We start from the raw sequence: 11,548 nt of genomic DNA on the forward strand, positions 1-11,548 counted from the left end.
GTCCCCTTTGATCAGAAATGTGAAACATTCCCCAAAACTAACCTTCCAAAAGGTCATGATATAGAATACACCACCAGTTTTTTTTTTTTTTTTTTTGTGGCACCTTGTGACCCTGAGTTAAATAAATATGGGATGGACTGATGGATAACTCTGATAGATGTAAGCAATGCCTGCGGTAATGCATGATTCATCATTCAGGTGTAGCTGAGATTGTGAAAACGTGGCGACTGCAGAAATTAAAAGGTCAAAGAAACTTTTTCCAATACCTGTCTGGAGAAAATTACTGTGGAATTGGATTTCAAACTGCATGAACCACTACTCCTTTAGGTTAAGATGATCTTTTTCAGTGTTTCAACCCCAATAAACTCAGTGAACCCTGAACTAAAGAGTTTCACTTTCCCAGAAGTTTTGTGGAGCAAAAGTAATATTTGGTTTCTTCCTTCCTGCATGTCTGAAAAGATTTTATGTTGAAACACAAGCATTGAAAACTCCCAAGTCAAATGTTAATATGTACAGCAACCTTCAATTTATTGGACTTTATTCAATAATCTGCCATCCCAGACAATGCAAAGCAGAGTATATAACATACTGCCCAGTGAACCCTGGACAGTTAGCAATTCTGAGACAATCAAATGGAGTACAAAATAAAGAGTTTGAAATAGATCAGGTCTTTCCATCTGTCATTTGAGAAGAAAACATTTCTACTATCATTTCAAAGTTAAACCGACACTGCAGTAGGCTGACATGACAACATAACGTTACAGTGCAAATACAAAAAAAACAAGAACGAGGGAAGGGGAGTTTGGTCTCTGGAATCTTTTTTAAATATGCTCTGAAGAGTGTTGGAAGGTCTCAATCGTCTAAGAAGTCATCGTCAAGGTTAACGTCTGTGGTGTCGATGTCGTCCAGCTCCATGTTGTCGAGGTCCACCTCCAGCTCGTCCAGAGACTTCCAAGAGACACACACACAGATACAAACACACACATGAAAACAATTCTTTTCTGAAATGTCACAATCGTTCGCAAGGCTGTTTTTCATTAGCTATATTATATCTTCTCAATGTAAGACACTAAAAAAAAGAAAGAAAGAAAACAGCATACTAACAGTTTATTATCAATGATCCAAAGGAAGCCCTACCTTATCTTTTTGTGACTGTGAGAATTCAGGGAGTTCTTCATCTTCCTCCTCCGCCTCTTCTTCTTTAACCTCTGCTTTTGTAGCAACAGGCTCTGGCTGTGAGGGCGTCACGGCCGCAACGGCGGCTTCTGGCACCAAAGTCGATTCCTCGCTATCTTTTGTCTGCAAAACGATGAGTTGACTAATCAGTCTAGTTTTTCAGCAACCATTTAGAAAAATCTTATTTTTTCAGATTATAGCGGTTAGGAATACGTGTGAGGGCTTGTGCACGCAATTATAAACGGTACATAATCATATTTACAGAAAATTACAGTGGAGACAAACCTGTGAGACCAGAGGGATGAAGGTTCCTTTGGGCTCATATCCCTGAGCCTCCTCCAGAATGTTTCTGTCTTCATTCAGCTGCAAAACAGAAGAAATAAGGTCAGAAATAATGCAATGTGGGAGTGCAACCTTTAGTAGTAGATAACTTCTGACACCATTCATTCAACTTACTGTGACCAGAGGATAGTCTTTAGCAGGCCTGGAGGTGCCCAGGCAGGTCTCTCTCAGGTAATATTCAGCTGCAAAGGCTTCTTTGAGTCCAGGGAAGAGGTTCTCATACTCTGTGGGGTCTGCGAGGGAATCAGCTGCCTGGATTTAAAAAGAAGAGAGAAAAAAAATCACAATTGAAGAAAGAAATGCTCAGTCTGGTAATGTATTTGGTTTTGTTCAAACCTAACAAGATAAAAACAATCAATCTAACTTACAACAAGCTTGTTTTCCTACCAATATTCACATTTATTGACAACATTGTAACTGCTTTAAAGTTCTGACGACAGATCGGACCTTTTGGTTGACTTTCGAGAGGTTCTCCCGCCATAGTTTGACCACACGAGACACCTGGCTGGGCAAGTAGGTGCGGGCCAGAAAGGCAGCTTCCGGTAGTCTGTTTGTCCGAATCAGAAGCTCCAAGCATTGATCCAGTCTGTGGAGAGACGATGATATTGACAGAATATGTACAATGAAAGTGGTATATTCAACGTGAGTTAGACGAGTCTGTTCTCAATACTCACTTCCCCTGCAGGAAATATGTCATGAAGGCCACATTGTTCTTGCCGTCCCTCTCTGCCCCCTCGGCCAGCTTGCCCACCATGGTGGCATTACCAGAGGCTGTGGCGAGGAGCAGCAGACCACCATAGTCCTGGGCGTGGTGCAGACACTCTTGAGCCAAACCGAACTGGCACTTGCTGATCGCCAGTTCTGCGAGCTGCTTCCACTTCTGTTCCGACTGCAAATGAAAATGGTAAAAATCAGCTTCATACTTAACAGAGCATCTTATCAGTGATAAGATAGATGGCTGACATGGGCTTACCTCTGCCTCCACAGCCAGCTGGTAGGCAATCTTCAACTCTCCGAGCTGCAAGGCCAACTCAAACCTGTGTTCTGGATCCGTGGACACTGCCAGAGCCTGCTGCTTGAAACCCTGAACAAATGAAACGTGTTTATTCAAAACCTTTCTGTAAAAATGCCAACAAATAAATCAAGAGAATTCCACCTGTTTTACTTACCTGTTTCTCGAGGAAATGTGCCACTCTGGTCCGCTGCTCTTTAGGAATAGTGGGTAGCACTTTGTCCGCCATCCCAAAGTCCCTCCTCATCACAGCAGTCTGGTACTCCAACACAGAGACCAGCAGGGAGTAGCTGACGATGTTGAGCTCCTTGTCTCCCAGGTACAGACGGTCATCCTTCGGTATGTAGCCCAAAAGGTACATGGTCCTGCAGGGGAGGAAGACACGAAGTGTTCAGATGATTATCTGTCTAGGTGTTTATCTTTCAACATCCATCAACACAAACATTATATATATATATATATATATATATATATATATATATATATATATATATATATATGTGTGTGTGTGTGTGTGTGTGTGTGTGTGTGTGTGTGTGTGTGTGTGTGTTAAAAAAGTGTTGATTCCTACCTGTCCAGGTGTGCAATAGTGACAATCTCTCCACCGACATAGTAGTTGAGTCTGTTTACAGAACTGGTGTAGATGAAGCAGTCTCCAACCCAAAGTCCAGTCTTCACAATCTCCTGGATCTCTCCCTGGACCTGGATGTCATGATGTTGAGACATGTTTGAGACGAGTGAGGGACATAGGACATTTTCGTAAAGTACCACTGACACTAATTCATCCTGTGATTATCAACAGAATCTGCGTTAGTAATAAGTTAAAACCTGAAGCTTTTGCACTTTTAGGTTAAAAAAATAATGACAATTGATGGCTCTGAAGAAGGAAGTGCTTACCTCAAAGGCATCTTCAATACCATCCTCCGTCACTCCTTCATTGTTCTCTTGGGACGCAGCTACTTTATCTGCCAGGTAACGCAGGATGAAGAAGGATTCCTCTGTAGCAATGCAGACCAGTTCACCAGAGTCTGACCAGAAGATCTGGAAAAATATCGATAAAGGAGAGAAAGAAAGTACACAAAGAGGAAACACACACACACACCAAAAAATGTTATTAAAATGACTTGAGACCAACTGTAATAGCTTCAAAAACATCACTTATATACATTTGTTCTAAATGCCAGGAAATAGAAGGAACAGTAATTTAGTTGTGACACTATTTGTAACTGATTCTCACATGCTTCGGCTGGATCTCGATGCGGCGAATCAGCTCAGTGTTCTCCCAGTCATAAAAGGCCAGGCCGTTCACTGACCTCACCCCGAGCAAAAACCCTCCATAGATCCCTGAAGAAACAAATTGAAAACGCACATCATAAACAAGGTGACAATTCACATCAAAACACTAAAAATGTCTAATCCAAGAGTGAGCTTGTAACCTTCTGCTCCAAAGTCAGGCTTGAACGACTTCTTCTCTTTGAAATTTTTGAAGATTTTGACAATGCTGTTGCTTTCTCTGATGGCATACCTGTTAAAGAGAAATGATAAAGATAGTTAATCAATTAAGTGGTAATAACTGAGAACGAACAGGCTAATTCATCAGGTAGTAAAATTTCGGTACATTTAAACTTACTCAGAGGAGTCGTGCGCCCAGACAAACTCCTGCGCTGAACCAAAACTCTTGTTCCTCAAAGCCATGGCAGTGTAGATGATATACTCTCCATCTCCGCACACCACAACAAACCTTATCAAAAAGAGCAACACAAGTTAGTATCTAAGCCCCTATGATAGGGCTTCTTCATTTGTGAGCGGGTGAAAAGTAGTTAGGGCAACATTACCTTCCATTTGGGTTATGCTGTATGGTTTGAGGGTAAATCTCACAGCTGCCCATGTCTTTGACAGCCAGTGGGAGTCTTTCACCATCCTTTATTTCAGCGTCGCCCATGGCCTTCAGGTTGGCCTGCTGAATTTCGCTGTGTTTGGCCCAGATGATTTTGCCATTGGTGTCCATAGACATGGCTGGTTCCTCCCGACCAACCTACACAGCAGATAAAAGGATGGATGAGAATTTACTGACCCGTCATTCATTCAAGGATGCATTTTACTTTCATATTTTCAGAGGGAGAATTACTCAAGAGAATTACTCACCTTGATGATGATGCTGCCTTCATCGTAGCCGAGTGCCACATTGTTGGATCCTCTGAGGCCGCACACACACCACACTCGCTCCATGCCATAGTTCAGTGTGCTCTCTAGGCGGTAAGTGCTCGAGTGCCAGATACGCACAGTACCTACAAAAGGAGATTAAATCATAAGCCTGAACCCATTTTCATAGAAGGAATGAGTCGATGCATTCTGGATATATTTGTAAAGATGAATGAGGATGACTGTGACAGTCGCTGACCATCCTCTGATCCAGTGATGATGATGGGCAGCTCTGGGTGGAAGCTGACACAGGAGACATTCTGTGCGTGACCCTCTAAAGTCTGAACACAAGTTTTGTTCTGCAACACATGGAAAGAGTTGCAAAATTGAAATTGTCATATGTAGAAACAATGCTCAAAGATAAACACAGTGAAGACAAGACAGTACAATGAGCAAACAAAGTCTTCTAACTGTCCAGTTATAATCTTGTATTGCTTCTCACCTGGTAGTCCCAGATTTTGACTTGACGATCATCAGCCCCAGATATCAGGTAGGGCTTGTCGCCTCCACTGTAGTAGTCAATGCAATTTACTCCTTTCTCATGACCCTCCAAAGTGAAGTTGGGGGATGAAGAGCCAAGCTGCCAAACCTGTATCAAGCCACAAACATATACAGCTTAACAGAGATCTAAATACGTTAAAGATTTTTGTTGCATGTAGGACTTATTTCCTCTAACAGACAATGTGCGCTGAGTGTGCAAAGCAACTGAAGTGACAACAGCAACAACAAACAGTTACTACCTTAATGGTTCTATCCAGGGATGCACTGGCAAACTGGTTGTTGTCCTTTGGGTTGATGACAATCTGCATAACGTAATGAGTGTGACCTTCAAACACCTGGCTGCACGACCATTTCTTCTCCCAGTCCCACAGCTTGATCAACATGTCATCTGCAAAGATGAATAGGTATAATAATTACAAGCAAAATGAAAAACACTTTGACAACATCTGTATGATGTGGGTTGCATACCGCTGCTGGTGAGGATGTATGGCTGAGTTGGATGAACAGCAATACAACGAATGTAGTCAGAGTGGGCCTCAAACATGTGAACTCGCTCCAAGGTGTTGTAGTTGAACACACGGATCTGCATGTCATCCTGAGCAGGGATGCAAGATGTTTGAATGTTAGCTTAATAGGCATTTATTTTAACCACATTTAGAAGAAACTACAATAATTACTTTCATTTGAGACCTGCATGCAAACACAACTACAGAAAAAAATACAGGAACAGATATGTGTTCTGTCTTTACATGCTGCAGGCATAGAGATAAAAACATTTCTAAAACGTTACTCACTGCTCCAGTTATGACCCAGTTCTTTCTTGCCACAAATTTGGAAGCTCTGACAGGGAGGTCACACACTTCAAAAGTCTTGACCAGAGTCTTTGGAGAAAAAGGCGAAGTTATGAGTCACAACTTCTTAACTGATTTCCAAACATTCAAATATATATGTGTTTAGTTAGCATTATGCACTGAAACCTTTTTTAATACCTGGGTTTCGTGGTTCCACACACAGACACTCCCGTTGTACAAACTGGCCAGCATCCACGGCTCAGTGGGGTGAAGGTCCACACTCTTCACCCGGTCAGACCTGGCTGTCAGCCTCCGCTTGATGTCCAGCCTGAGAGGCTAAAAGAAGCAGAGGACATTGCTGTGCTTTCTAATTGAGCTCAAATTTACTGCTTCTGATGGCTCGATAGGAACATTAACAAAGAGTAAACAATGTAGTGTCCACGTAAATATCCGGAACAAGACCGGTTAGCAGCTAACACGGGGGACAGTTGCATCTTATAAGGTTGAAACAACACTACACATAAAAGCCCTACCACAATTACCTATACAAGTAACTCACAATAAAGACAGATGCGAAATCAATTTGGAATTCGCAAGAGTAGAGAATCAAAAGGCCCTTAGCTTCAAGCTAGTTAGCTGCTAAGCTATTGATAAGAGCAATATTGACATCGGTTAAAGAAGAATTTAAAGCAAACAGAACAACTAGAATAGTTTTCTGGACAAAAAATGATTAGAAATTTATCTTACCATGTTTTATTCCGGTGTTGTCTCAATAAGATCGGATAAATGAGTTCTGAATGGGTGTAATCGGGGTTGAAATGTTGCGATTTCTGCGATCACTTCACTGACGTGGAACTTCCTGGAACATCATCTCGCGAGAGTTGCGCTCTGAAAGTGATGACGTGAGCAGAAAGTCCGTCGGCAGAGGACGCACTGCCACGAGGACATGGAACGCCTTTGACACGCCTTTGAAATGCGGGAAACATGGTTATTATTGTGACTCCAGTATTCACCTGGATTTAGCTTTACTGTTAAACATGTATTCTCACTTTATACACCTCAACCTAGGGCAAGACAACAGGCTATTTTTTTTTTTTTTTAACATTTCTTTGTTTAAATGAAGTTTTTCACAGATCACAAATGAATACAAGATAACTCAAAAGCAAACAGCTGAACTATAAGCCAAAAACAATCAAAATAAATAAAAACAAGACATAGATAGGTGCATAAAATATTACATCTCCTAGAAACAAATACATTGTGATGCGTAACAAATTGGAAAAGCTATCTAATGCAGAGTAAACTTTAATAAATTTCAGAAAAATACAGATGCAATACAAGTAAAATGTATAATGAATTTCTTTATTGAACTGTTTAATATGCACCTGATTGTCTCCATCATAATAAAAATACATATATTTTGTCCACATCGTGCTAATATGTTGACAAAAAATTTGAAAAACTTTTGTTTCTCTTTTTGGTGGTGGTGGTGTGTGTGTGTGTGTGTGTGTGTGTGTGTGTGTGTGTGTGTGTGTGTGTGTGTGTGTGTGTGATAGAATGATAGGTAAGACCCTGAATTTGAATGTTACTGCGGTAAATTTTTCTGACCAATAAGAGTGTAATGAAGGGCTTGACCAGAATGTGTGGGTGACAGTGGTTTGAAAGCACTGGTCACAGTCAGAGTTGTCATCTGACCTGTTCTCATCATTGACTGTAATCAATAACCCCAACATGAATACTCTGCATCTCATTAGGTTAATAATTTCTTTAGGACACCTGACAAATCTTTAAAAAGAATTATCACACTCCACTTAGATGGGGGTTTGAGTGATTCATTTGATTTTTTAAAGCTGTGTTTTCATAAAATCAGGGAAATAGACTCACAGGCAGAGGCAAACACTAGTGAAGTAAATTGACTGGCTATTGTCTTCACTTGTAACAACAAGCAATTTCTGTGAAGCTCATAAACACTAGGCACATTTTTATTTTTTATTTTGATGATAACTACCCACATAGCAAAATTAGTATGGCCCAGTAGTGGCCCACACTTCTCACTCACACTTGGCCCACATACCGCAATGAATTACGGCACTTGGGAGGGCCACCTCTGGTTGCCACATATTGCCCATGATTGTGCCATGTCTCAGCCACCTATTTAGCCATATGTGGCCCTGTCCTGGCCCAGTGTTGGGCGAGGTAAGTTTTAGTTTTTCTCCCAGATGTCAACCACCTGTATGACCACAACTGGCCCGAAGTAGGACCAGACAAGTTTCAGAACTGGTTCCAGATGTCAGCCTCAACTAAACCGTAACCGGGCCACTTCTTTAATACACTCACTTGCCGTATTTGGCCCAGAAAACAAAATGCTCCAACAATGACAGTTTCAAATATTTATTTATTGATACAATTACAATATCATCTTAAAACAGTATATAAAATTAACAAGTTTAATACTATACATTTTTAAAAGCAAAGCAAAAGTTTTATACAACATATATACCACACTGAATACAAATAACCCCCAAAAGTGAGATATGTAGTTGAAAACAGTAATGAAGCAGCAGAAATAAAGTTTGGGGTAAGTGGAAAACTTGTGAAGGACTGGACAAAGCAGAAGTTACTCTTACTGAAATGAATACAACAGAACAATTCGATGTAGTATAGTGTATAGTGGTAGTATAGAGTAAAGTGGATGTTGAGCACATACAGAAGTCCAAACAGCATAGCAGTGAGTAGTCCTTGATGCCATGCAGGATGATCTGATCCTCCTGCACCACAGCCAGGTCCGTCAGATCCTCCCCTTCTGGTATTCTGAGGATTCCCACGTTCAGTCCCCTCGTCATGTTGTTCTCCATATCTGTGGGCGGCTCCTCAAAGATAAAAAGAAAAACAAAAAAAGCACTGTTAGAGTTTTTACTTGTCTGCAAGTTCCAAAAAAGACATTTAAATCTAAAGTCCACTGGTTTGCTTCTCCTAAATCCATGTTGTCTCACATGGGTTTGGAGAGACTTTTGAGACTTGAAAAAACACAATCACTGTAAATGCAAAGGAGAGCTAAACTTCTTCCATCATGACCATGGCTGGTTCTGTAGTGTTCAAGTGTTCTTCTGGGTTTCCCGTGACAGAAGTGCAAAACTTACCTGTCCATCTCATCCGCAGCCAGGTGGAGCAAATACGATGACCTACAACATAAAATCCCATATTAGTATAGTGACAATGGTTACAACACACTCAACAGTCATAACTGTTTTGATTTTCTAGAGGCGTGCACATACACTAATACTAATGCACTGATAATATAGTTTTTGTGTCAAATTCAACAATTTGCAGAATTTAAAAGCTGAAAAATATTTTAGGTGGGCTGAGGGCAGCAGCATTGTGCTGTATATTCCTCAACTAAATTGAAGACTTGGACCTTTAATTTAATAAAAATAGTGAACACCATTCTGAAAAATGCTTGTTTTTGAATTAGCCTTTTAATGTCAGAAACATGCATGGAATCTGTACTGACAGATTTACCAGATTGACAGATTTAATCCTCCCGCCCGCACGCACTCTGCTCCTGCACCCCCACCCGCGTGCCCCACGTGACCCCCCCATCCGCGCACTCCTCTCCGTGCACACCCCAAGCACACAAACCGACCGTCTGCCACGCCATCTCCCCCGCACCCACAAACGTCGTCAAACGTTGTCTGCTTTAATTCAACTGGCGTTTTCATGGTGCAGTCTGCACAGAGCAGGCTGGATTCATGTCATTCACTGGGACAAGTTGTGAATTGACATGTTTAAAAACGCAAAGAGTGTCCCGCTCGTTGTCTTGAGACGATCCAGTTAGCATAGCTAAAAGTTAGCTAAAAGTCTCACGTTTAGCCTTCTAATAACTTAACAATTTAAAGGCAAGAAAAAACCTCTGGGTAGTATTCATATCACTCGGTGACTTACCTTTTCTGAATATGTGAGCGTGACTGAGCCCAGACTGAAGAAATACGTCGCGTGCAGCTGCAGAAACTGGCGGACAGCAGAACCGCCGGGCTGTTTGAATGCACGTTCAACGTGCTGACGTCATCAGAAATGTCCAATGAGGAAAAGTATCATCGGTTCAAATTCCTAATTCCACTGGAATCATTTTAATAAGTTTGGAAAGTTTTCTTTAGTGAACACAACAGAAACATAACATCTTGAGTTATCACAACTGTTTCAATAATTTGAAGTCCTGCTGACTAAAATTCTTAATTTATCATGAATAATTGGTAGAATTATTTTTAACGGTGTACAATTTTAAAAGAAGAAATTTTTATAAGGACCAAGCAAGTAAAACTTGTTTATGGAAGTTTGAAAGATGAACAGGATGTTTTTTCAATGTTATAGTAACACTCTAGAGGAAATTTTAGGCCTCCAACCAGATAGCATGGCTAGACATAAAAATCCACATTTTTTTCACAACAGTTTGACACATTTAGTCTTAAATTTTTTGTTTAGAGTATCGAAGTCTATGAAGTTAAGTCCTTCATTCTCATATGTATTCACGACAACAGGTTTTTTCCAAAAATATTTAAAAAGCATCTTATCCATGCACTAGATGGTTTTATTATCAACATATAAAAAAACGACTGCGTAGGTGAGTCTAGAGACTCCCTCTGCTTTTGATTTAAGTATTCTTCATTTTCAATGATGCTGTGGCTAATGCTTCACTTTATAAAATAGTCATGACTTTTGTACTTTTTTTCAGATTTAAGTTTGAATAGCAAAAAATGTATTATAAGCAAATAGTAGGCTACAGCAGTAACAAAACTGTAATTTTGAAGTTATACATATTATGTATGCTATATGCTAGAATGAAAATAAGTGGTTTTAATGATAGTAAATGGGCCCAAAATCTTCTCCAGGAATAACTGTGATTTTTATTTGTCTACTGATGTTATTGAAATGTCAACATACATTAAAAAAAATTAAAATCTTTGTCAGATTTCACAGAATGAACGACATGAATGAGAGCACAAATAAATTGATCAGCCTCTAGAAATAGGCCAAAAATATTGTGCATTAAAAGAGGCCAATTAAAGTTAATGGTATTTCACACCTGAAATTTAAGTTTTATTGCATTTGGTACAAACAATAATATCGGTCATTGTGAGCTTATCTTTACATGAAGAACAGACCCGGGCCACATGTGGCCCACAGTTCAAATTTGATATGTGGGCCACATACTAAACTTAACATCTGGCCCACATCTTTTTTTCCACCTTAAAGTGATACCAACTGAATGCCACCTGTGGCCCACCGCTCTTTTTTGACACGTGGGCCACATATTAAACTCAACATCTGGCCCACATTCGGTTTGCCACCTTAAAGACGGCACCACCTCCGCCACATCTGGGCCACGTTTGGTTCACATGCTGTATGCCAGTGCCGACTGAATGCCACCTGTGCCAGCTTCCAGCCAGATGTGGCCCAAGTGTCTCTGCTATGTGGGTAGTTGCATCTGTATCAAATAGCTGATGACTTTTGGGGTTCTAAAACAAAA

At 40.5% G+C, this 11,548-nt stretch overlaps 1 protein-coding gene across 1 annotated transcript; it reads right to left on the minus strand.

Moving 5' to 3' along the window:
- Positions 1-505: 505 nt before the first annotated feature.
- copb2 (COPI coat complex subunit beta 2) lies at positions 506-6,900 on the minus strand. The gene is made up of 22 exons (XM_030115162.1): positions 6,772-6,900; positions 6,223-6,360; positions 6,028-6,114; positions 5,702-5,828; positions 5,473-5,621; positions 5,175-5,321; positions 4,932-5,031; positions 4,676-4,818; positions 4,366-4,565; positions 4,161-4,271; positions 3,967-4,055; positions 3,768-3,874; positions 3,428-3,571; positions 3,102-3,232; positions 2,688-2,895; positions 2,492-2,602; positions 2,193-2,407; positions 1,966-2,104; positions 1,633-1,770; positions 1,462-1,539; positions 1,138-1,299; positions 506-948 (listed from the first exon to the last, which is right to left on the minus strand). Exons 1-22 carry the CDS (start codon positions 6,772-6,774, stop codon positions 853-855), a joined length of 2,823 nt encoding a protein of 940 aa, XP_029971022.1. The 5' UTR covers positions 6,775-6,900; the 3' UTR covers positions 506-852.
- Positions 6,901-11,548: the final 4,648 nt, after the last annotated feature.

Source organism: Salarias fasciatus, chromosome 18 (genome assembly GCF_902148845.1).
Source record: "Salarias fasciatus chromosome 18, fSalaFa1.1, whole genome shotgun sequence".
NCBI lineage: Eukaryota > Metazoa > Chordata > Actinopteri > Blenniiformes > Blenniidae > Salarias > Salarias fasciatus.

Bases quoted from the DNA above. Each gene is read 5' to 3' on its own strand.
- copb2 (XM_030115162.1), bottom strand. The intron at 5,829-6,027 runs GTGAGTAACGTT...ATCCCTGCTCAG, and splicing joins ACTGGGTCATAACTGGAGCA to GATGACATGCAGATCCGTGT. The intron at 2,408-2,491 runs GTAAGCCCATGT...TTTCATTTGCAG, and splicing joins AGCTGGCTGTGGAGGCAGAG to TCGGAACAGAAGTGGAAGCA.